This window comes from Rana temporaria, chromosome 8, assembly GCF_905171775.1.
Source record: "Rana temporaria chromosome 8, aRanTem1.1, whole genome shotgun sequence".
Lineage (NCBI taxonomy): Eukaryota > Metazoa > Chordata > Amphibia > Anura > Ranidae > Rana > Rana temporaria.
Window position 1 is genome coordinate 173,732,030 of NC_053496.1, and position 25,776 is coordinate 173,757,805.

Sequence of the window (25,776 nt, forward strand, 5' to 3'; positions counted from 1 at the left end):
ACACTGGGGTCCCCTCTCACCTCCGGATGAGGTTCAATGCAGCCTTGAGCTTTGGCCAGGTAGGCCACGCTGGTGGGGTCCATGGATGCGCGTACCCTGAAGGTGGGTACCGCACCTGGAACGTGGACCCCGCAAAGATTTTGGAACACATGACACCTGTCCCAGATATACTCTTCCCCCAGCATGCCTTGCGAGGGAAAAACTCCTCTAATTGGCTGCTGGGAAAGCTTGCTCTGCCAGAACCCCTCTAGCGCCAACTGCTGGCCAGGGATGGCACTGCATCCCTGGACCACAGACTGACCCAGTGGACAATTCTGGAATTGGCAAAGTAACTCTCCCACTCCCCATTAACTTTAGCGTAGAGCCCATGCTGAAAGCAAGGGGGCGCTACATATATATTGTGGCAGAGCGAGGCTCTGTCCCAATGAAAATGATATTGAAGTGGACACAGAGTCTGCATATCGGCTGAGTGCGAGCTGCAGAGCTTAAATTTTAAAACGGGGAACTGCTCTGGCAGTTTTCTCAGATTTATTTATTTCTACAAGGGGCTCTGTGGCTTGGAGATTCCTCAGAGATATGGGTGGGATGGGATCTCCAACCCTGTGTCCAGATTTTAGAGACAGCCTGCAAGCTGTGTGCCCAGGTGCACACAGCTCATATAATGAAGGGCTTGGGAGAGCAGAAGTGGAGGAAGGTGAAGTGTGTGCAGCACTGGCTGTTGGTGTCTCTGTGTTGAGACAGACGCTGTGTGCGGACAGATGCTGTGTGCGTTGAAGGGCTTCAAAGCCATGTGCACCCAAGACTGGGGGTCTGGAGGAGCTGCTGCTTTAAGGGACCAGTTCCTATGGCAGCAGTGCTATCGAAGAGTAGCCAGGTGGGCTAGTATTTTTCAGTTGTTTCTGATCATCGTTTAAACCCCTGCGTGAGATTCCTAAATGGACTTTTGTTTTGTTTCCCTCCTTTAATAAACGTGGGCTCACTGCATGAAAATGCATCTACCACAAGAGCTAACAACCCCCAATGTGACAATATATATATATAAAAACTTTATTTTCTATAAATATTCTAGGACATTTAAAATCCCATATAAACTCTTCCTAATCTTGGGCATATGCTATGATGGGGGTGTAAGGCCAAACTCACCAATCATCTCAACCCCTTCCATACATTTATGTAAAATATTCCACATGGGTTGGTTGATCGTTTCAGAAGCCCTTATGTTTATTGTTCCATTGTTTGATGGACATAACACTTCAGCCTACAACACTCCACCATACGTTTTTCAGTGGACTCAGGTGCTGTGTATACGCTGCTTGAGATTTTTTTTCGGGACAGGAGAACGTCTTTTCACCGGTGTGAACTTTCAAGTGGTTATCCCGGCTCCTTTTATCGAAGAAGCACTTTCCACACTTGGTACAGGAAAAGGGCTTCTCCCCGGTGTGAACTCGTAGGTGTCTTTTCAGGCTCGATTTCTCAGTGTAAGACTTTCCGCACTCAGAACATGAGAAGGGCTTCTCCCCGGTGTGGGTTCTCTGGTGTTGAACAAAATGTGATTTCTTTGTAAAGCTGATCTCACACTCGGAACAAGCAAAACGTCTATCGATGGTGTTGATGCTCTGGGGTACAACCAAGTCATGTTTATTGAATGAATTCTCATATTCCTGAAGAGGATTCAAATAATTGGGAGAAGATTCCTTGGGATTAGAAGGATCTGGTGATCTCACTGCAATATGAAGGCTTGGTTGGACATTTGGGAGAATACTATGTGGTATATCTTTGGACTCCTCAGAATTAAATGAACCTGTTGATCTAACCATATGGTTAGGTTTGCTTACTCCTGGAGAACACTGTGCCACACCATTATCTTCTTTGTTATAATGTCCAGATAAAATAGGACTTCCCTCTGGGGTATTCCATCCATTGGGTCCACCTGTTGAAAATGTTTTCTTATTATTAAAAATAACAGCATGTTCATTATTCATGTTTTGCAGTTAGGAGTCAACCAAGTATGATGAGGAACAGAGATGGACCTTCCATTCCAAACTGAGGAATGGAGATAGAAATTGCATATAGTGTACAGTATCTCTTCCTCATTTGTTGGGAACATGACATTATATTGAGGAATGGAGATGGACCTTTCATATGGTGTACAGTATCTCTTCCTCATTTGTTGGGAACATGACGTTATATTGAGGAATGGAGATAGATCTTTCATATGGTGTACAGTATCTCCTCCTCATTTGTTGGGAACATGACGTTATATTGAGGAATGGAGATGGACCTTTCATATGGTGTACAGTATCTCCTCCTCATTTGTTGGGAACATTATATTGAGGAATGGAGATGGACCCAAGTTGATGCATTGATTTGCACACTTGATGGAAAGACATTGAAATGGGAAAGAATGAACGTAGAATATAAATGTGAAGTGTTGCTTTTCTTGTATAGAATACTTACATGTGCTGACATCTAGAGAAGATTGATCCTTGCTAATTGTCTCCATTGTTTTGGCTTCTTTCAAAGACGGCTGGTTTCCACTCACATACATCTCTTCTTCCTCTTTGACCTCTGTTTTGATACTGAACACTGCTACCCCCTATAATCGTAAAATGATTGTGAGCACTATTATCCTGAGGCTACATAGACAGAAGAATATCAACGAATACTGTTCAACATCCTCAGTCCCACCAACCTGATGATGGTGAGAGATGGTGTGACCTTTCTGGATGGATTCCCAGGAATACAGAGGACGGGGACATTTCTCTGGTGGGTTCCCATTACTGGATCCATCTGTAGGAAACACACACACTGACTGAATACATTGTTTCTATGTGTTTATCAGATGATGGGGGATCTAGGTGGACTCTCCGTACTGCTCTCTCCTTTACAATAAAGACTCCTCTTACCCGGTGATGTGAGGGGCGGCTGATTCTCCATCATGACGTCCCTGTAGAGATCCTTGTGTCCTTTTAAACACTCCAGTTCTTTCCTCACACCATCTGCCTCTTCTTGTTTTATCTTTTGTTTTACACTAACATTAATATTGCTCCAGTTTTCACTCTGAAAATAAAAATAAAACAAAGTAGTAAAAATGCCTCTACAGAGACATCCTGACACATAGCATTGGTCGCCAAACTTTCTAAACAAAGGGCCGGTTTACGGTCCTTCAAACTTGATGGGGGCCAGACCATGGCCAGTTGGAGTAAACAATGCCCTATGTTTGGTATTATGTGGATGAATAGGCCCATCATTGGTGTCAGTGAGAGGAATAGTGCCCCATCATTGATGTCAGTGGGAGGAATAGCGACCCATCATTGGTGTCAGTGGGGGGGGGGGGGAGAGTGCCCCATCATTGGTATCAACGGGACAAATAGTACCCCATCATTGGTGTCAGTGAGAGGAATATTTCCCCATCATTGTGTCAGTGGGAGGAATTGTGACCCATCATTGGTGTCAGTGGGGGGGGAATAGTGACCCATCATTGGTGTCAGTGGGGGGCAATAGTGCCCCATCATTGATGTCAGTGGGAGGAATAGCGACCCATCATTGGTGTCAGTGGGGGGGGGGGATAGTGCCCCATCATTGGTATCAACGGGACAAATAGTACCCCATCATTGGTGTCAGTGAGAGGAATATTTCCCCATCATTGTGTCAGTGGGAGGAATTGTGACCCATCATTGGTGTCAGTGGGGGGGGAATAGTGACCCATCATTGGTGTCATTGGGGGGCAATAGTGACCCATCATTGGTGTCAGTGGGGGGCAATAGTGACCCATCATTGGTGTCAGTGGGGGGCAATAGTGACCCATCATTGGTGTCAGTGGGGGGCAATAGTGACCCATCATTGGTGTCAGTGGGGGGCAATAGTGACCCATCATTGGTGTCAGTGGGGGGCAATAGTGACCCATCATTGGTGTCAGTGGGGGGCAATAGTGACCCATCATTGGTGTCAGTGGGGGGCAATAGTGACCCATCATTGGTGTCAGTGGGGGGCAATAGTGACCCATCATTGGTGTCAGTGGGGGGCAATAGTGACCCATCATTGGTGTCAGTGGGGGGCAATAGTGACCCATCATTGGTGTCAGTGGGGGGGCAATAGTGACCCATCATTGGTGTCAGTGGGGGGGCAATAGTGACCCATCATTGGTGTCAGTGGGGGGGCAATAGTGACCCATCATTGGTGTCAGTGGGGGGGCAATAGTGACCCATCATTGGTGTCAGTGGGGGGGCAATAGTGACCCATCATTGGTGTCAGTGGGGGGGAATAGTGCTCCATCATTGGTGTCAGTGGGGGGGAATAGTGCTCCATCATTGGTGTCAGTGGGGGAAATAGTGCTCTATCAATGGGAACAATAGTGCCCCATTGTTGTCGTCATTTGGAAGAATAGTACCCCATAATTGGTGTCAGTGGGAGGAATACTACCCCAAGGGCCAGATAGAAGCTTGCAAAGGGCCCTTGGGCCGCAATTTGGAGGCCACTGCCTTATAGGAACCTGACACACACAATGATACAGTCTCCATCCAGACACATCCCTTGTCTGTTACTGGATGATCTCCCAGAATTCCCGGCACCGCTCACCTCTTCTGTCAGCAGATCAATCATCTTCTGGATGACTTCTAGAATCTTCTTCTCATTATTTCTTCCAGGAACCAGTAAGGAATGTAGAGGAATAAATATGGAGTAGTCTCCATCTCCTGGTGTCTTCTTCGCAACAATGTTATCCTTTGGAGAGAGATCAACAATCACTATATACATTCCCCAACAAAATAAGTTGTAACTTGCTTCTTTGCACCTTTACACCCAAAAAGTTTGGTTTTGCTTAATTTTTTGGCTGCATGCATAAGAAATGGTAGAATTAAAATAGTCCCCAACACTGGTGTCAGTGGCCCCAATCAAAACCCCTGGTATTGGTGTCAATGGCCGCAATCAAACCCCCCCAGTATTGGTTTCAGTGGCCGCAATCTGAACCCCCAGTATCGGTGTCAGTGGCCGCAATCAAACCCCCCAATATTGGTGTCAATGGCCGAAAATGAAACCCCCTAGTATTGGTGTCAATGGCTGCAATCAAAACCCCCCAGTATTGGTGTCAATGGCCGCAATCAAAACCCCCCAGTATTGGTGTGTGGCCGCAATCAGAACCCCCAGTATTGGTGTGTGGCCGCAATCAGAACCCCCAGTATTGGTGTGTGCTGCAATCAGAACCCCCAGTATTGGTGTGTGGCCCCCAAAGCCTCCAGTATTGGTGTCAATGATCACAATCAAAGCCCCCAGTATTGGTGTCAATGGCTGCAATCAAAACCCCCCAGTATTGGTGTCAATGGCCGCAATCAAAACCCCCCAGGATTGGTGTCAATGGCCGCAATCAAAACCCCCCAGGATTGGTGTCAGTGGCAGCAATCTGAACCCCCAGTATTGGTGTCAGTGACAGCAATCTGAACCCCCAGTATTGGTGTCAATGGCCGCAATCAAACCCCCCCAGTATTGGTGTCAATGGCCGCAATCAAAACCCCCCCAGTATTGGTGTCAATGGCCGCAATCAAAACCCCCCCAGTATTGGTGTCAATGGCCGCAATCAAAACCCCCCAGTATTGGTGTCAATGGCCGCAATCAAAACCCCCCAGTATTGGTGTCAGTGGCCGCAATCAAAACCCCCCAGTATTGGTGTCAATGGCCGCAATCAAAACCCCCCAGTATTGGTGTCAATGGCCGCAATCAAAACCCCCCAGTATTGGTGTCAATGGCCGCAATCAAAACCCCCCAGTATTGGCGTCAATGGCCGCAATCAAAACCCCCCAGTATTGGCGTCAATGGCCGCAATCAAAACCCTCAGTATTGGTGTCAATGGTCACAATCAAAGCCCCCAATATTGGTGTTAGTGACAGCAATCAAAGCCCCCAGTATTGGTGTCAATGATCAAAGTAAAATAAATTCTTTCATAGTGTATCTTTGTACTAGTTGTCAGTTATAAAATATATATATTGTTTCAAGTTGTTGGTTAAAAAACAAAAACAAAAATTAAAATAAATAATGAGAAAAAAAATAAAATAAAAATTATATATATATATATAATTTGTAAACAAACAATATGCATATTAGCAACTTGCAGGTAATTCAATGTTGAAATAAAACTGGAGCAAAGGTATTTTTTTCAGGCAGGAATTAATAAAATGAAGCAAATGTGTTGGCAGTGCTCCCAGAATCCTCCTCACCTCCCCAGTCAGCAGGTAGATGATCTCCAGGGTGAGCCGTAATATCCTCTCCGTCAGGTCTGTACAATTTTCCTCCATCGCTCACAACTCTGTCCCATTCACTTCCTGCAACAATAGTGCCCATCCCCCCAGCGGTCAGTTTTATGGGTAAAAGGCAGGCTCTTCTGTAATTGGTTCTTAACGGCCATTTTGTTGTAGCCCAGCAGACTTGGAAGAAAACACAGTTCCTTCTAAAAATAATGCTGTATTTTAAAAAACAAAACAAAAAAAAGGATGATGGCAGAGAAATATAAAGCTCAAAAAGCTTTTTTTCTATCACTTTTGCTTTAATTCACAGTACAGAAAAAAAAGGACAAAAATAATGGGGTGCCCCCAGAAAATCCATAACGGGACCCTCATCCTTGATAAGTGTATGTCTTTTCGGGCGGGGGCCCCACTCAAAAAAGTGTGAGGACCCTCCAGAACCCCCGGCAAAGCACCTTGTTCCCAGATTGATGAGCACGAGACCCTGACCTGGTGGTTGTGGGGGGTCTGCGGGGACGGGGGGCTTATCAAATCTGGAAGCCTCCTTGAAAATAAGGGGGGCCCTAGATATTCACATCGCCCATGTAAATGAGCAAGGGGTTCACAGCACCCCTATTCAATTACACATAAAAATGTTAACAGTAAAGTAAACACACATTTTGACATCCATTGTCAATCATGTCTTCCAGCGATGAAGATCCTCTTCAATCACATTGATTTTGAGGGGGGCAGTAAAACAAACAAAAAAAAATTTTTTTTTTCATAGTCTGTTATTATAAAATTTTGCGAGTGAGTGAGAAACTTGTATAGCGCTACAAATGCGAACAGGCGGCCGGCGATGCTGCGCTCTGGATCCCGGACGATCTTCTCATCGCTGGACCGGAGAAGAGATCACCCGTCGCTGGATACCGACAACGTTGGAGCTGGGACCGAGAGTGGATTACCACCGCTGGATTTTTTTTTTCTTTTTAATAAAGGAATTTTTTTCCACAGTGTCTGTGTGTTTTTTTACAATTATTTACACTTCCTTCATGAAATGGTAGGGGTACAATGTACCCCATTACCAATTTACATAGGGGAGGCAGGATCTGGGGGTCCCCTTTGTTAAAGGGGTCTTCCAGATTCTGATAAGCCTCCCGCCCGCAGACCCCCACAACCACCGGGCAAGGGTTGTGGGGACGAGGCCCTTGTCCCCATCAACATGGGGACATCCTCCCCATGTTGAGGGCATGTGGCCTGGTACAGTTCAGGAGAGGGGGGGCCGCACTCTGTCCCCCCCTCTTTTCTGCAGCCGGCCAGGTTAACGTGCTCGGATAAGGGGTCTGTTGTGGATTTTTGGGGGAACTCCACGCCATTTTTTTTTTTTAAATTTGGGGTGGAGTTCCCCTTAAAATCCACACCAGACCTGAATGGTCTGGAATGGATATTTGGGGGGAACCCCACGTCATTTTTTTTTTAAATTGACGGCGGGGTTCCCCTTAATATCCATTCCAGACCTGAAGGGCCTGGTAATTGAATTTGGGGGGTCCCCACGCTTTTTTTTTTTTTTAATGAATGAATTCGCTCTAAATTGCCAGAGCCAACAATTCATTATTGCCGCAAGTCCAGTTTTAAAAGACTTTTTTTCCTTTCAGAAATGACACTTTGTGCAGGGACAGTTCTATGTACGGGAAACATGCGCTATTTCACATGCTAACTTTACACCCCCCCTAGGTACGAACTTTAAATGAATATTTCACTTTTATTGTTTCACTTTAAGCATTATTAAATTCACTGCTCCTGAAAAAAACGTGCGTTTTTAAAACTTTTTTTTGCATTGATACATGTCCCCTGGGACAGGACCCAGGTCCCCAAACACTTTTTAGGACAATAACTTTCATATTAGCCTTTAAAATTAGCACTTTAGATTTCTCCCATAGACTTTAACAGGGTGTTCCGCGGTTTTTCGAATTTTTCCGCGAACACCCCAAATTGTTCGTTGTTCGCCGAACAGGGGAACAGGCAATATTCGAGTCGAACATGAGTTCGACTAGAACTCGAAGCTCATCCCTAATGGCCACCAAAGTAAGGGGCATTGTTTCCACTGACCCCCAATTAATGGGTTTTATCAGGGGTTCCCCGAGACCTGGAGTCCCCGTTCCTCTGGGGTAAAAAAGTTGAGAAAGCCTGATCTAAAGGATCCCAATCCCTGTACCAACGGCTGTGAGTGCCAGCTTGGGACAGAGCTTGCCTCGGCTCCAGACATCAATGTATTAAGGGAAAGTGTCCCATACGCCAAACATTGCTGCAAGCCCTGTGGGGGAAAGTATGTGACAGCCTCAGCCCGCCTCCAACCAGGCCACAGGCCAAACGTCTTTTGCTCCGCCCCCCGGGTGCGTTGGGAGGGGCTTATACTGGTTGGAGCCAGGCTGAGGCTGTCGCACAGGGTTTGCAGTGATGTGCGTGTGTTGTACCCCACTATACAATCCTTTTCTTAAAGACATAGGTCCCACCCTTCTGTGTTTAGGACCTTCCTCTCAGTATTACTTTGCTACAGATTGAGGCATGTTGGTTGAAGTCAGGGCTGTCGCCCTTGTAGCGTTGCTGATGAAGAACAAGTAATTGAGATCAGTGGTAACAGAAACAAGAGTCCACACTATGGTTTACCAATGAGAATTTTATTGCTTTCACGTAATGCATATATGGTTATGTAGCAAAGGAAGGAAGGGCGGTCAGAACTCCCACCATCGTTCCCTGAGAACTTTAGTAGTTAAGTCATTTGAACCCATAAAAGAGACATTCCATTGTCCTCTCCCACCCAAAATGTAGTATTTCCTGTAGCCATCACCACCGCTACAGGTTTTATCCCACAAGGACCCCCTTCTGGTTTTGCATAGGGACATGGTGGCGTTGAGGCCCAGGACTTCCTTCTTACCTAAAGGTAGTTTCTTCCATAAACCAGGACATGGTTCTTATGTCCCTCTGTCCAGCTCCAGTTTAACCAAAGCACATTTCCCTCCATGGTCATTGTCTATCCTATTCCCTTGCTGCGTAGCTTTCCCCTCAATTCCTGTCTGCGTGACACAACAGGAAGAAGGAAAAAAAAATCCCCAGGAAAGAGAAAGGCAAAACATTTTGAGTTTTAAAGCGGAGTTCCGGCCACAATTTCACTTTTTAAATATAAATACCCCTGTAATACACAAGCTTAATGTATTCTAGTAAAGTTAGTCTGTAAACGAAGGTCCGTTTTGTTAGGTTGTTACAGCATTTAGACACTTTATAAAATAGAAATTGACTGGGGCCATCTTAAGTGTGGGCATCATGAAGCCAGACTGTATGACTTCCTGGATTTCAGCCTTGCAGATCTTGCACATGCTCAGTGCTGCACAAGCAATGTAATAGTTTTCAGATCAGGTTTCAGCACCTGTACTGTCCAAGTCACATGATTCTTCGAGACTGGGGAGTGCACAGACTCCTGGAAAGTTACACCCACTACATTCCCAGGAGTCTGTGCGGTGTAGGTTAGGAAGCTTAAGCACCTAGGTGCAGGAAGAGGGAAGATTAACTATTCTGCCTAGCAACAACACTTTGAAGGCATCTAAAAAAATATATATTTTTTCTTAAAGGACTAATGACATTTTTTTTAAACTACTGATGTAATGTTATATTTATGGGTGGAACTCCACTTTAAGAAAAATTGCAGCAACAAATTTGAACTAGAAAAATTTACTTTTTGTTAGTAAAAAAAAAGAAAAAATATCACATTATAATAATAAAACTAAAATGTTCCATAATATGCACAAGATTGGGAAGATTTTTTTATGATATTTTAAAGGGAATATAAATCACAGTTGTTATCATTTTTATATATATATATACCATATATACTTGAGTATAAGCCGACCCAAATATAAGCCGAGGCACCCAATTTTACCACAAAAAAATGGGAAAACGTATTGACTCGAGTATAAGCCTAGGGTGAGAAGGCAGCAGCTACTGCAAGTGGAAAAAAGGGGCCAACAATGCCCATCTGCAGCCTCACTGTGCCCATTTTCTGCCTCACTGTGTCCATATGCAGCCTCACTTTGCCCATTTTCAGCCTCACGTTGCCCATAAGCAACCTCACTGTGCCCATGTAACTTATCACAGTATTGATGTGGAGGGAAGAAAAAACCATATCACGCAGTACATTGTCCCCTCTGATTCACAGCGGCTTTGTGTGTATAGGAAGTTCCGGCCGTCCCCTATAACAAAGCTCCGCCTCCTCCTCATCACGGACGGATGAGGAGGAGGCGGGACGGCGTGGACTTCCTATACACAAAGCCGCTGTGAATCAGAGGGGACAATGTACTGCGTGATATGGGTTTCCTTCCCTTCACATAAATACTGAGATGAGGTACATGGGCAAAGTGAGGCTGCTTATGGGCACAGTCAGGCTGAAAATGGGAAACGTGAGGCTGCAGATGGGAATTGTTGGCCCCTTTTTTCCACTTCCAGTAGCAATATACTGTGTGATATGGGTTGCCTTCCCTCCTCATCAATACTGACAGGAAACCTGACTCGAGTATATGCCGAGGGGGGCTTTTTCAGCATAAAAAAAATTTGCTGAAAAACTTGGCGTATACTCGAGTATATACAGTATATATATATACACATACATACATACATATACACACACACACACACACACACACACACACACACACACACACACACAATATAACCAAAAGCATTGGGACGCCTGCCTTTACATGCACATGAACTTTATTGGCATCCCAGTCTTAGTCCGTAGGGTTTAATATTGAGTTGGCCCCGCCCTTTGCAGCTATAACAGCTTCAACTCTTCTGGGAAGGCTGTCCACAAGGTTTAGGAAGGTGTCTATGGGAATGTCTGACCATTCTTCAAGAAGCGCGTTTGGGAGGTCAGGCTCTGATGTTGGACGAGAAGAGCAGTAAGGATGTGGAACTCCCTTCCACAGTCTGTGGTTATAGTGGAAAGTGTCACTAATTTAAAAAACCTTTTAGATGAAATCTTTTGAACACAATATACAGGGATATGGAAGTGGTTGAGACATACAAACACACACGTTGAACTAGATCAGGGATATGCAATTAGCGGACCTCCAGCTGTTACAGAACTACAATTCCCATGAGGCATAGCAAAACTCTGACAGCAACAAGGGTGACACCCAGAGGCAGAGGTATGATGGGACTTGTAGTTTTGCAACAGCTGGAGGTCCGCTAATTGCATATCCCTGAACTAGATGGACTGGAGTCTTTATTCAACCATCTATGAAATATTCTGGAACTATATACAGTAGGTTCTTCCTAATCTTGTGCATACATTATGATAAGAATGTGGTTATGAGACATACCAATCATTCCAACCCTCTCACTAAAATCTAACTAAAATATTCCAAATGGGTTGGCTGACCAGTCAGACTTCCTCGTCTTTATCAAACAATAGTTTAAGGGCATAACTCAACCCACAACACTCCACCATTTGTTTTTCAGTGGCCACGTGTTTGTATTCTCTGGTGGATCATTTTCTGGAGAAGAAGCCGTCTTCTCAGCAGCGTGAGTTCTCATGTGCATATCATAGTTCCCTTTATCGGAGAAGCACTTTCCACACTTCTCACAGGAGAAGCCCATGACGCTCCACCACATTTTATTTTTCGGTGGCCTCAGCTGGCTAATAATCTCCGGTGGATCGTTCTTCTCTGGTTGGGAAACACCAGAGTGAGTTCTCTTGTGCCGATCACGGTTCCCTTTATCGGAGAAGTGTTTTCCACAATCGGAACAGGGAAAGGGCTTCTCCCCGCTGTGAATTCTCTGGTGCCTTTTGAGGTTCGATTTCTCGGTGAAAGACTTTTCGCACTCGGAACACGCGTAAGGCTTTTCCCCGGAGTGGGTTCTCAGGTGTTGAATGAAATGGGATTTTTTGGTGAAGCTCATTTCACACTCGGAACACGAATAACGTTTTTCGCTGGTGTCGATGATCTGGGGTAAAACCAGGAATGATTTTTCACACTCCTGGAAGCTATTGGAGGATGATTCCTCAGGAGTAGGAAGATCTGGTGATGTGTCTACAACGTGAAAGCTTGGCTGGACATTTGGAAGAGTAGTACGTAATTTATTTTTAGACTCCTCTGCATTTAAAAGATCCGTTGATCTTACCATATGGTTAGGTTGGTGATGTATATTTGGGGTAATAATGCTTACTCCTGGAGAATGGTGTGCCATACCATTATCATCTTTCTTATAATGTGCAGATAAAACAAGACGTCCCTCTGAGATATCCCAGCTAATGGGTCCATCTGTTGGAATGATATTTGTATTATAAAAAAATTATAATAGCATGTGCATTGGTCATGTTTTGCAGTTAGGGGTCATGTATGTTAGTCTAGTCTACTGTTCCCCAGATCTAGGAATTACCGTATAAACTCGAGTATAAGCCGACCCGAATATAAGCCGAGGTACCTAATTTTACCACAAAAAAATGGGAAAACGTATTGACTCGAGTATAAGCCTAGGGTGTCCATGTGCATGCCTCACTGTGTCCATGTGCATGCCTCACTGTGCCCATGCCTCACTGTGTCCATGTGCATGCCTCACTGTGTCAATGCCTCACTGTGTCCATGTGCATGCCTCGCTGTGTCCATGCCTCACTGTGTCAATGCCTCACTGTGCCCATGCCTCACTGTGCCCATGCCTCACTGTGCCCATGCCTAGACTGATGTTTAAAATGGGAGCCTATAGGAGGGGTGCCAGGCTTTGAAAAATCAGTGCTCCCCGTCCGTAGGTCCCCCAGACAACAAACTTTGCACACTTGTAGAGGAGACATGGACAAGAATGTCCAGAGCGGGCACAGGCACTTCTGCAGATTCCTGTGTGTTGACTTCTGATACTGATCCGGCTTGCTCCTGACTATCTCTGTCTGCTTCCTGCCCTGACCTATGGCTTCCTACTGATCTCTGCCTCCAGTTCCTGTTACCCAGCACCTGTTGCCAAAACCTGCCTGTGACCCGACTACGCTTCTGCCTGCTGTTCTTGCCTGATCTGCCCGTCTGTTGCCAAAACCAGCCTGTGATATGGTGACCACATTTCCAAACTACCATTCAGGGACACAAAAAATCAGCTTGTGCTGTAACGAAGCATAGTGATTGGACACACGAGGCGGGATTTCTCCAATCACAAGCAGGGGGCGGATATTGTGCTTCTCCAGGCATTCCCGGTGAGTAAGTAAAGCAGTGATGTGGCAGCCTTTTTTGGGGGCATCAGATTGGCCCGGGGGGGGGGGGGGGGGTGTCAGTTTCATTCCGGGACACCGTATTGTCCTGGCATATGTACCCGGGACAGACCTGCAAAATGTGGGACTGTCCCGGGCAATCCGGGACACATGGTCACCCTAGCCCATGGGTCTTCAAACTACGGCCCTCCAGTTGTTCAGAAACAACAATTCCCATCATGCCTAGTCATGTCTGTGAATGTCAGTGTGTTACAATGCCTCATGGGATGTGTAGTTCTACAACAGCTGGAGGACCGTAGTTTGAAGATCCCTGCCCTAGCCTGTGATCCGACTATGCTTCTACCTGCTGCCTTTGCCTGATCTGTCTGTCTGTTGTCAACCCGGTTCATCTGACCCTTCCTCCAGGCGTCCAGCTTGCTACAGCTCCTGCTTCCTGTGGTGCATTTCTGCTTGTCTCTTGGCAAGTCTGCCAGCCTAGCTGCCATCCCGCTTGCCTGCTACCTGCCGAGTACGGCTTCTACTTGCACAGACTTCTGGACTGATCATAGGCACTCTTAACCCGCCGTGCTCCTGAGCCTGCTGTCTCACTATCAGTGGCTCACGAGCCGGAGCTGTACGAGAGGCCTTCCTCTACACATCAGGCTCATCAGGTACGTGACATGGATATTCTCCACATCATTTGTTGGGAACATGACATTAAATTGAGGAATGGAGATGGACCTTTCATATGATGTACAGTATCTCCTCTGAATGGGGTGTGATATAGAGAGAGAGAGAGAGAGAGAGACTTGTAAAGCGCAACACATGCGAACTGAATCGCCTCTGGGCGCTGTAACCATTCCTAGGGTAAGGAACCCCTTGACCTCAGAAGAGATGGGTTTTAATCTTTCTCCTGAAGGCCAAGTGGTCCGACTCCAGTCGGATGGTGGTTGGTAGTGCATTCCACAGGCGAGGTCCCTGGACTGCAAATCTTCGATCTCCTTTGGACTTGTATCTGGCTTTGGGTATCTGGAGGAGGTTTTGATTGGTGGATCGCAGAATGCGATTGGGGTTATGGGCTTTTATTTTTTCGCATAGATATTGGGGGGCGTTGCCTTGAATACACTTATGTATTAGGCAGAGTGCCTTGAAAGTGATTCTGTCTTTTACCGGCAACCAATGAAGGGATCTCAGTGAAGGTGAGATTGATTCCCATGGTTTTTTCCCAGTCACTAGTCGAGCGGCCGTATTTTGAACGACTTGCAGACGAGTGATTTGGTATTTGGGGAGTCCTAGATAGAGGGCATTTGCGTAGTCGAGTCTGGAATTGATGGTTGTTCCCACCACGACTGCAATGTCCTCTTTCGGCATATAGGTACACTTGATATTTTTCTATCACATCATAAAAAGCCAATTTTATATTTTTAAAGGATAGCACTCGCTGTCTAAAAACGTGGCACTGTTTGCTGATTTCTCATCAGTTTTGTTCAATCTGCATAACTAAACTTGATAGAAATTGAAATGTCAAAAGGATGAATGTAAAATAAAAGCGTAACATGCTGCAATTTCTGTATACAATACTTACCTGTGCTGACATCTAGAGATGATTCCTCATTGGTAATTGTCAATGTCATTTCCGCTTCCTTCATTGACAGCTGATTTCCCCTCACAGGCATCTCTTCTTCTTGTTTAACCTCCGTTTTGATACCAATTACTCCTAGCCCCTAAAATCACAAAATGACGGTGAGCACTATTATCCTGAGACTGCATAGAAGACAATCTAATACAGTTTAGAGCCAAGTTTGAGTTCAACATCCTCAGTCCCACCTACCTGATGATGGTGGGGGATGGTGTGATCTTCCTGTGTGAAGTCCCGGGAATACAGAGGAGGAGGACATCTCTCTGGTGGGTTCCCATTACTGGATCCATCTGTAGGAAACACACACACTGACTGAATACAAAGAACTCCTTATAGACCTCTTAATAAACATGTGTTTATTAGATGATGGGGGATCTAGGTGGACCCTCTGTACTGCTCTCTCCTTTACAATAAAGTCTCCTCTTACCCGGTGATGTGAGGGGCGACTGATCCTCCATCATTATGTCCTTGTGGAGATTGTTGGGTTCTTCTAAACACTCCTGCTCTTCTATCACACCATCTTCATCCTCTCCTTCTTTTATCTCTTCTTTAATACTAACATTAATATTGCTCCAGTTTCCACTCTGAATATAAAAAAAAAAGTAAAAACAGAGTTAGTTAGTTAGTTAGTTAGTTACTTAAAACAGCAAAGGCATCATCCACAACCAAAACAAAAGTATTAAGCAAAAAGTGAAGGCGATTAATGGAAGAACATGATGACACAATACAACATACAGTATAGGGTGGGAATCCCTGCTGTCCTGGAAGATTCTTGGAAACTGAGCTACCAGGTAATTATGGTTTCCCAAATGTGCTTATGTATTATGTACTGTAATTATAACACAGTGTATACATATGTATTATATTGTTTTTCTATATGTTCTGCTAACTATTCAAATGCATGTAATTGCCCATGTGTATTTTTATACTTAGATGAACTATTCTTCTACACTCCCCTGAAGAAGTATTTTCTCAAAACACGTCAGTTGTTAAGAAGGTTTTTCATGTACCTATTTGTATGATGATATTCATTGGATTTGTATATATTTTTAACTTTTAGATTTCATTTTTTGCTAATTGAGTTTAATTATGAATAAAAACTTCTTTACTTCAATATCTTGTATATTTTTAAATCAATTTAACTAGTGTCTAAAAAGTCCACCCAGGGGAATTATTTTCCGTTCTCTATTACAAATACTGGATGTGGCACAGCTTATATTTGCCATTCGCCCTTTTTTCTCAACCTCGGGGCCCTATTCCCCCCACTGACTCCAACCTTGGGGCACCATTCCTCCCACTGACTCCAATCATGTGGCACTATTCCTCCCACTGATACCAACGATGGATTACTATTCCTCTCTGTAATAACAATGATGGGACATTGTCTACTCCCACTGATGTCTGTACATTTTTGAAGCACGTTGGAGACCGGTGCCTTCTAGGAACCTGACACACACACGCAATGATACAGTCACCATCCAGACACATCCCTTGTCTGCTACTGGATAATGTCCCAGAATTCCCGGCACCGCTCACCTCTCCTGTTAGCATTTTAATGATCTTCTTGGTGACTTTGAGAATCTTCTGTTCATTGTTTCTTTCTGGAACTAGTAAGGAATGTAGAGGAACCGTAATGGGGTCTTGTCCATCTCCTGATGTCTTTATCACAACGACGTTATTCTGTGAAGAGAGATCAGTATCACGATATATATATTTCCCAACAAAAGAAGTTACAACTTACTGCCATTATCATCCCTCTATGCTAGGATCTGATCAGAGGTAATGATATTTCTTCTCACATTTGCAAATAAGTTGTCATGGATATGCAGTAATGTCTGGCAGCTTACCTTCCTCTCCATGTGTTCACCTTAGAGGCCAGACACTGGCTGCTTTTATCACCTCTCCTCCCTGTATGGCACCACCCCAGGCCATATCAGGAACTCTATATTAACCAGTGCACTGCAGGTCTGCCTCGCTGATCAACGTTGTTTGTTAAAGCGGAGGTTCACCCTAAAAACATGTATTTAACATTCCATTCAGCATAATTTCAACATTTACACTATGCCGTTTTTTTTTTTGCTGTACATACCGTCTTATTGTTATTTTCCACCCGGCCTCCGGGTTCTTACTCCCGCGGGAGTAGACGTTCCTATGCAGAGGCTAGATGATTGACGCCTTGTGAAAAACTTCCCACCGGCGCGTCATAAGGCGCGTCACCAGTTTTCCGAAAGCAGCCGGCTCTATACGGTACTTGCGCAGTCAGCTCTACACGGCAGGCGCAGGCGCCGTATAGAGCCGACTAGCAGTTAGGCTACTTTCGGAAAACTGGTGACGTGCCTTATGCGCTGGGGGGGAAGTTTTTCACAAGGCGTCAATCATCTAGCCTCTGCATAGGAACGCCTACTCCCGCGGGAGTCAGAACCCGGAAGCCGGGTGGAAAATAACAATAAGACGGTATGTACAGCAAAAAAAAAAAACGGCATAGTGTAAATGTTGGAATTATGCTGAATGGAATGTTAAAGTGGAGGTTCACCCAAAAACTTAATTTTTAACATTAGATTGAGGCTCATTTTGTCAAGGGGAATCGGGTGTTTTTTTTTAAATCGATGCAGTACTTACCGTTTTAGAGATATATCTTCTCCGCCGCTTCCGGGTATGGGCTGCGGGACTGGGCGTTCCTATTTGATTGACAGGCTTCTGACAGGCTTCCGACGGTCGCATACATCGCGTCACGATTTTCCGAAAGTAGCCGAACGTCGGTGCGCAGGCGCCGTATAGAGCCGCATCGACGTTCGGCTTCTTTCGGCTACTCTTGACGCGATGTATGCGACCGTCGGAAGCCTGTCGGAAGTCTGTCAATCAAATAGGAACGCCCAGTCCCGAAGACCATACCCGGAAGCGGCGGAGAAGATCGATCTCTAAAACGGTAAGTACTGCTTCGATTTAAAAAAAAACACCCGATTCCCCTTCACAAAATGAGCCTCAATCTAATGTTAAAAATTATTTTTCGGGTGAACTCCCGCTTTAAATACATGTTTTTAGGGTGATCCTCCGCTTTAAGCATTGAGTTCCTGCTCGCCGTGTGTTACGTTTATCTCTGTGTACCGATCTTGGCTTGTCCCCGACTATTCCTGTTTGCTTGTGACTCTGACCTTTGGCCCGTCTTTTGTTTATCCTTGTCTGCTTGTCGCCCTGACCTTGGCTTACCCCTCACTATCTCTTGTATCCTGAGTGGCTGCTTCCCCTCTCTCCTCTATGCCCTACGGAGCGTGAGCGGGGGGACTCTGGGGGCCTCGACCTGGATTCAGTTGCAGCTAAGGCCATCCTCACCACTAGAGGCTCTGGTGAATACCTGCTGAATCTTATACTCCGCACCCTGGGGAATATTGGGCTCAAGCTTCCTGAGGGATCCCTATTTGTGCTCCAGTGGACCAGCCTTCCATATCCACTCTGTGTTCCATCCGTAGCAGTCTGCCATAGGGTTCACTACCTTGTGGTGCACTCCTGACTCCAATGGGGTGCATCTGTCATCTGGCCACAGGTGACCTGACATAAGTGAGTGAGTGAGAGACTTGTAAAGCGCAACACATGCGAACTGAATCACCTCTGGGCGCTGTATCCATTCTCTGGGTAAGGAAACCTCTTGACCTCAGAAGAGATGGGTTTTAATCCTTCTCCTGAAGGCCAAGAGGTCCAACTCCAGTCGGATTGGTGGTTGGTAGTGCATTCCACAGGCGAGGTCCCTGGAACTTTGGACTTGTATCTGGCTTTGGGTATCTGGAGTAGGTTTTGATTGGTGGATCGCAGAATGCGATTGGGGTTATGGGCTTTTATTTTTTCGCATAGATATTGGGGGGCGTTGCCTTGAATACACTTATACATTAGGCAGAGTGCCTTGAAAGTGATTCTGTCTTTTACTGGCAACCAATGAAGGGATCTCAGTGAAGGTGAGATTGATTGCCATGGTTTTTTTCCAGTCACTAGTCGAGCGGCCGTATTTTGAACGACTTGCAGACGAGTGATTTGGTATTTGGGGAGTCCGAGATAGAGGGCATTTGCGTAGTCGAGTCTGGAATTGATGGTTGTTCCCACCACGACTGCAATGTCCTCTTTCGGGATAAAGGGCGTGAGTCTGCGTAGTTGAGTCTTTGAGTTGTTTCCGGTCACCATGTATCAGATACTTTGCTAAGTCAATATCAGTCACAGTGCAAGACATCCAACTGGCATACATTATGCAATCTGATTGTAAAATTGATAAACAATTAAATAAATATATATGTATATATATATATAAAAAAAATATTTTTTTAATTGTTTATCAATTTTACAATCAGATTATATAATGTAAGACTCAAGTTTTACACATATCAGTTTTGGGATATATTTTACTAAGTATATTTAGTATTATTATTTTTTTATTATTATTATTATTATTATTATTATTAATAATCATAATAAAAAAATAATACATTCTGATTACAATGTGGACCTAATAAGAATACATTTATAAAAAAAAAAATGTAAAATATAGGATGAGCCATACACATTGTACATTTACTAATCAATTTAAAAAAAATACTAGTAATACTAATAATAATTATAATAATAATAATAATAATAATAATATTAAAATGATACATTTTGGTTAAAGTGTGGACTAATAATAAGAATACATATATAAAAATGTGTAAACGATATCCCAAAACTGATATGTTTATAACTTGATCCATGCATTGTACAATGCTGATTGCTAAACAATAATAATTAAAAAAAAATAACCATAATAATTATTATTATCAAAATACTACATTTTGGTTAAACTGTGGACCTAATAAGAATATATAAGAAATAGTAAAACATATAAATAAAAACTGATATGAGCCATACACTGTACAATCTAAACAATAAAAAAAAAATAACCATAATAATTATTATCAAAATACTACATTTTGGTTAAAATGTGGACCTAATAAGAATAATATATATATTTTTTAAAACATATAAATACAAACTGATACAAGCCATATACTGTACAATCGCTTAACAATTCCACCCAGCCTTACCAAACTCATGTATTATGAGGATACACCCATACAACCCGACCCATTAGGGGTGGATGCAAAGGAGAATATACAATCAGATTGTATTATGTGTGTGTCTAGAATGTGATCAAAAGGAAAATAAATGCTGTGAAAAAAAAAAAAAAAAAATTAAAAATATTTGGAACTTGTTGCAGTTAAAAAATAATAATAATATTACTATCCTCGTATTCCTCCTGTATTGTATTTAATTGTATTGTAACTGTACTATCTGCCCTCACGTTGTAAAGTGCTGTGCAAACTGTTGTCACTATATAAATCCTATATAATAATAATAATAATAATAATAATAATAATAATAATAATAATAATAATAATAATAATAATAAATACCTATCTAGTGGTGAGTACAAAAAAGTTGTTTATAGAAATGTCTTAGTTTTTGTCATTTACAAAATGTTAAAAAAAATGTTAGAATCAAAAACTATCCACAAGCAATATCCCCGGAGATTTGTTGCTGGAATAAAACTGGTGGAAAGTTATTTTTTCTGGCCGCTATCAATCAAAGAAATGAAACCAAAGTGTTGGTGGTGCTCCCAGAATCCTCCTCACCTCCCCGGTCAGCAGGTAGATGATCTCCAGGGTGAGCCGTAATATCCTCTCCGTCAGGACGGTGCAGTTTGCCTCCATTGCTCGCAACTCTGTGCCATTCACTTCCTGAAACAATAGTGCCCATCCCCCTCCCCCCCCCCCCAATGCTCAGCATCATGGGTAAAAAGCAGGCTCTTCTGTTATTGTCTCTTCTCGGCCATTTTGTTGTAGCCCAGGAGGCCTGAAGAAACAAATAATGCTCATACCTGAGGACTTCTATTAGTACCCACCAAAAACTGAAGTCAGCTGAGAGTAGGATGAATTTCGAAGACCTGTGACATGTTCATGTAGTTGTTTGCCAACATGTCTTCATATATGGGCTACAATAACATGGCTGCCCCCGGAAGCTTATCCTCATTGGTCTCTTGGGAGTTTTGCTGCGTTCTCTGGGTTGTCACGGTTCTCTGAATAGGCAAACCAAATGGCTGGGTTTGGCTCCTTCACCCGAGTTATCTTTTAAATTAATAGTTTTGAAGTAATTGAGGCTTTTGCACAATTTTTTTTTAAGGTTTTGTTGCCTCGATTTTAAGACTTCCCCAATCAGAGGGGTGTTGCATAGTCTGAAGCATCATCTTTAATTGGAATGAAGTCCTGGATCGATGTCTTTTGCTTCAAGGCGACTTTTCCTTTTTCCTCTCATATCGCTCGAGCGCTGATGAGTTTTCCTTCTTCCACTGCAGTTGGAAGATGTTCATTTAGCGGTCATGGTAATACCACCACTAAATAGACATGGGCGCCGTCAATAAATTAGTTTCGTTCCGTTCCGTATTAGCCGTTAATTCGTATTTCATAATTCGTGTCCGAAATTCAATTTGGATTTGTACGAAATACGAATTTTTGTTAGATTAGTAAATTTTCGTAAAATTACGAACATTTGTTACGATGAATTTAAAAAGCAAAATTCATCACAACGAATGTTCGTAATTGTTACGAAAAGTTAACGAACCTAAAGAAAATCCGTATTCAATACAAATTGAATTTCGAACACGAAATACGAACTAATGGGCTAAAAACAAACCTATCATAATGAGCACAGCCCCAAGAGGAAGTCAGCACAGCACAGGGATGGTGGGAGCCCCTCATAATGAGCACAGCACAGGGATGGTGGGAGCCCCTCATAATGAGCACAGGGATGGTGGGAGCCCCTCATAATGAGCACAGGGATGGTGGGAGCCCCTCATAATGAGCACAGCACAGGGATGGTGGGAGCCCCTCATAATGAGCACAGCACAGGGATGGTGGGAGCCCCTCATAATAAGTCGACAGCTGCCATTATTGAGAAAGGTATTGTAGCCCGGGCCGTTCGTATTTCGTAATTCATGTCCGAAATTCAATTTGTTGAATATGGATTTTGCCCCCCCCAGCATCCTAGCAACCACAGCCCCGTGCGGCCCCTTAAGTGGCAAGTTATTTTGTGGTAGACTTGTGTGGTTCATTTCGTGCAAATAAAAAACTCGTAAGAATTTCTGAAAATTCGATCATTCGGAAGCATTTCGTTGATGAATTTCGGATTCAAATTTCTTACAGAACGAGTCGAATGTTCATTAACTTTTCGAACAATTACGAACATTCGTTATGATGAATTTAAAAATCAAAAAATACCTTTCTCAATATGTCATTGCCTCATTATGCTTATTATGAGATGCTCCCACCATCCCTGTGCTGTGCGGACTTCCTCCTGGGGCTGAACCCCTGCTATGCTCATTATGAGGGGCTCCCACCATCCCTGTGTTGTGCTCATTATGAGGGGCTCCCACCATCCCTGTGCTGTGCTGACTTCCTCCTGGGGCTGTGCCCCTGCTGTGCTCATTATGAGGGGCTCCCACCATCCCTGTGCTTTGCTGACTTCCTGGGTTTGCTTATTCATCATAACGAATGTTCGTAATTGTTACGAAAAGTTAACGAACATTCGACCCGTTCTGTAAGAAATTTGTTTCCGAAATTCATCAATGCATTTTCGTAAAATTCAGAAGCATAGCAATTCGGATGCTTCCGAATGTTCGAATTTTCGGAAATTCGTACGAAACGAACCGCACATGTCTACCACTAAATAACTTGCCACTGAAGGGGCCACACGGGGCTGTGGTTGCTAGGATGCTGGGGGGGCCACGCTAGCATAGGGTGACCAGACATCCCCGGTTTCCGGGGACAGTACCCAGATTGAGCACACCGTCCCTGGAGCCAGTCTGTCCCCGGATTGCAGTGCCTTGGGGGAGGGCATCTGGTGCTCTCGCCCCGGGTGCAACATTTGGGGGGGTACAAAATCATCTCCAGCTATTGGAGAAGATCTTGGCAGGGGATACTGAGGAGCGGCTGGGTGTCAGGAACTTTACCTGGTGCTGGGGAGAGCCCTGCTCTGATAGATTATCATGAAGGCCATGGAGAAGTGAGCAAAATTAACCGATCTACACTGATCATGTAGGGGGGGGAGGGGGAGTGTAGGAATCAGGTATGTCAGTGTAGTGGTTAGTGTAGGAATCAGGTAGGTCAGTGTAGGAATCAGGTAGGTCAGTGTAGTGGTCACTTTAGGAATCAGGTAGGCCAGTGTAGTGGTCAGTATAATAATCAGGTAGGTAAGTGTAGTGGTCAGTATAGGAATCAGGTAGGTAAGTGTAATGGTCAGTATAGGAATCAGGTAGGTCAGTGTAGTGGTCAGTGTAGGAATCAGGTAGGTAAGTGTAGTGGTCAGTGTAGGAATCAGGTAGGTAAGTGTAGTGGTCAGTATAGGAATCAGGTAGGTCAGTATAGGAATCAGGTAGGTCCGTGTAGGAATCAGGTAGGTCAGTGTAGGAATCAGGAAGGTCAGTGTAGTGGTCAGTATAAGAATCAGGTAGGTAAGTGTAGTGGTCAGTGTAGGAATACGGTAGGTAAGTATAGGAATCAGGTAGGTGAGTGTAGTGGTTAGTGTAGTGGTCAGTGTAGGAATCAGGTAGGTAAGTGTAGTGGTCAGTATAGGAATCATTTAGGTCAGTGTAGTAGTCAGGTAGGTCAGTGGTAGAAATAATGCCCCAAGGGTTATATAAAAGCAAGCAAAGGGCCACACCTGGCCCCCGGGCCGCAGTTTGGAAACCACTGCTCTGTGTGCTGGGGTAAAGGTAGATGATTTCTTTCCTTTCTCTGCACCATTCTGTGGTGTTTCTTCGCTTATCTGAGGTGCCTTCCACTGAACTTTTTTTTTTCACATTTTGTATGGACTATTGTGAAGGACTTTTTTCTGTGTTTAACGTAGCGATGCATTTTCTATTATATTTTTTTGGTTTTGATGTTTGTTGCCTACAATCTATGCTAGCTGCTTTTGTGTTATCCATTTTTTAATCCAAGCACAGGTGGATTTATCTATATGGTTATCAACATGTCCTTTTTACTGCGCCCAAACGCAGCCACTGTGCCCATCAAACGCTGCCACTGTGCCCCAAGTGCTGCGACTGTACCCCAAGTGCTGCCACTGTGCCCCTCGCCGCCTGCCTGGCACTTACCATGTCTCGGGTGGGCAGCAGGTGATGGCGGCAGGCAGCAATCGGTGTCTTCCATTTCTTCCCCGACCCTGATGTCTTCTCCCGCCCGCTCCTCCTCTCACCCTCTGCTACGATTGGACGCATCCAATCACAGCGCCTGTCGTTTCAGCCAATCAGGTGACAGGTAACACAGACCCGGTGCACCTGATTGGCTGAGAGGCGGTTTAATATTAGCAAAGCGAATTCCTTTGCTTTGCTAACACACAGCTGAGTGAGACGTGAACACACAGCGTTGCTCCTGCTTCTCACATTTTTGGGCGCCTATTAGAGCCTCTGGCTCTAATCAGGTGCTTCCCAAAAAAACACTCCCACCGCTGTAATTCAGGCGAAAAGGGGACGGACACCCGAATAGGGGGTGTCAGCAGTGACCATAGATAGATTCATGCAATGCGTGAATCTGTCTATGGGGATTAGAGCAGTAAGAGGAGAAGGGAGGCGGTGCTCCTGGGCCCTTTATGGATTCCCCGCCACTGGTGTATAATAGTATTATCACTGATCACCGTATTCGTGTCACTAGCGACATGTCATTTAGCATCACATTGCTTGCACACTATTTAGATAACACTACAAGTTGCTGATCACCGCCATTACTAGTATAGTGTCTGTATGGATCAGTATCTTGATCCCAATCAGAACTAGATTAGTGTCCTCAAAAATGCAGTGTTAGCAGAGTCAGCCCCGATCACAGCCAGCAGTTGTGACGTGTATCAGAATGCACGCTGGCCTAAATTTATGAAGAAATTATATTTTATTGGATTTGTTTTAGAACAGAAATTAGAAAATATTATGGGGTTTTACCACCAAAAGAAAGCTCTATTTGTGTGAAAAAAATTATATACAGTGGAACCTCGGATTGCGAGCAACGCGGTTAACGAGCGTTTGGCAATACGAGCACTGGATTTAAAAAAGCCTAACTCAGTTTGCGAGTGTTGTCTCACAAAACAAGCAGGATTCAGGCCAAAGCGTTGTGCAGTACCGAGTTTGGCCTGAGGTGGGGGGGGGGGGGGTGCCTGAGCTGAGCGGAGCCGAACGGTGCAGTTCGGAAAGGCCCGAGGACAGCTCAGCTGACCTCGGCAAACCTCGGGAATGGAGTCTTTCTGAGGTAGGCCGAGGTGTCCTCGGACCTTTCTGAGGCTCTCCAGCGCTCCCCCACCTCTGGCCACATGCGGTATTGCATGCCATTGACGTCAATGCGGAACAAATTATTTTTGTTTCCATTGACTTCAATGCGGAAACTCGATTTGATATGCGACTACTTTGGATCACAAGCATTCTCCTGGAACGGATTATGCTCGTAATCTGAGGTTCCACTGTAAATGTCTTTTGGGTACAGTGTTGCATGACCGCACAATTACCAATTATAGTAGCGCAGTGCTGAATAGTAAAAAGTGATCAGGTCAGGAAGGGGGTAAAACCTTCCAGAGGTCAAGTGGTTAAATATTAATGTTTGAAATAAAATATATTTTTCTTTATTGCCAATAAATATACCTTT

At 44.3% G+C, this 25,776-nt stretch overlaps 2 protein-coding genes and 1 long non-coding RNA gene across 4 annotated transcripts in view; all 3 read right to left on the reverse strand.

The window, feature by feature from the left end:
• Positions 1–25,776, reverse strand: part of LOC120909420 — a 173,209-nt gene that overhangs the window by 71,631 nt on the left and 75,802 nt on the right. The gene's annotated exons all lie outside the window — the stretch shown is intronic.
• LOC120909424 (oocyte zinc finger protein XlCOF8.4-like) lies at positions 389–20,847 on the reverse strand. 2 transcript variants are annotated; one of them, XM_040321193.1, is made up of 6 exons: positions 20,731–20,847; positions 4,579–4,722; positions 2,907–3,060; positions 2,693–2,790; positions 2,458–2,596; positions 389–1,930 (listed from the first exon to the last, which is right to left on the reverse strand). In XM_040321193.1, the coding sequence occupies exons 1-6, from the start codon at positions 20,806–20,808 to the stop codon at positions 1,254–1,256; spliced, it is 1,290 nt and encodes a 429-aa protein (XP_040177127.1). In that variant the 5' UTR covers positions 20,809–20,847; the 3' UTR covers positions 389–1,253. The 2 variants fall into 2 exon arrangements, with proteins under 2 accessions (XP_040177127.1, XP_040177126.1); XM_040321192.1 differs by lacking the exon at positions 20,731–20,847 and adding an exon at positions 6,210–6,533.
• On the reverse strand, positions 15,333–20,724 carry LOC120909437. Its single transcript, XR_005741267.1, has 4 exons — positions 20,512–20,724; positions 16,616–16,759; positions 15,507–15,663; positions 15,333–15,369 (listed from the first exon to the last, which is right to left on the reverse strand). It is a non-coding gene; the product is annotated as an uncharacterized LOC120909437 (long non-coding RNA).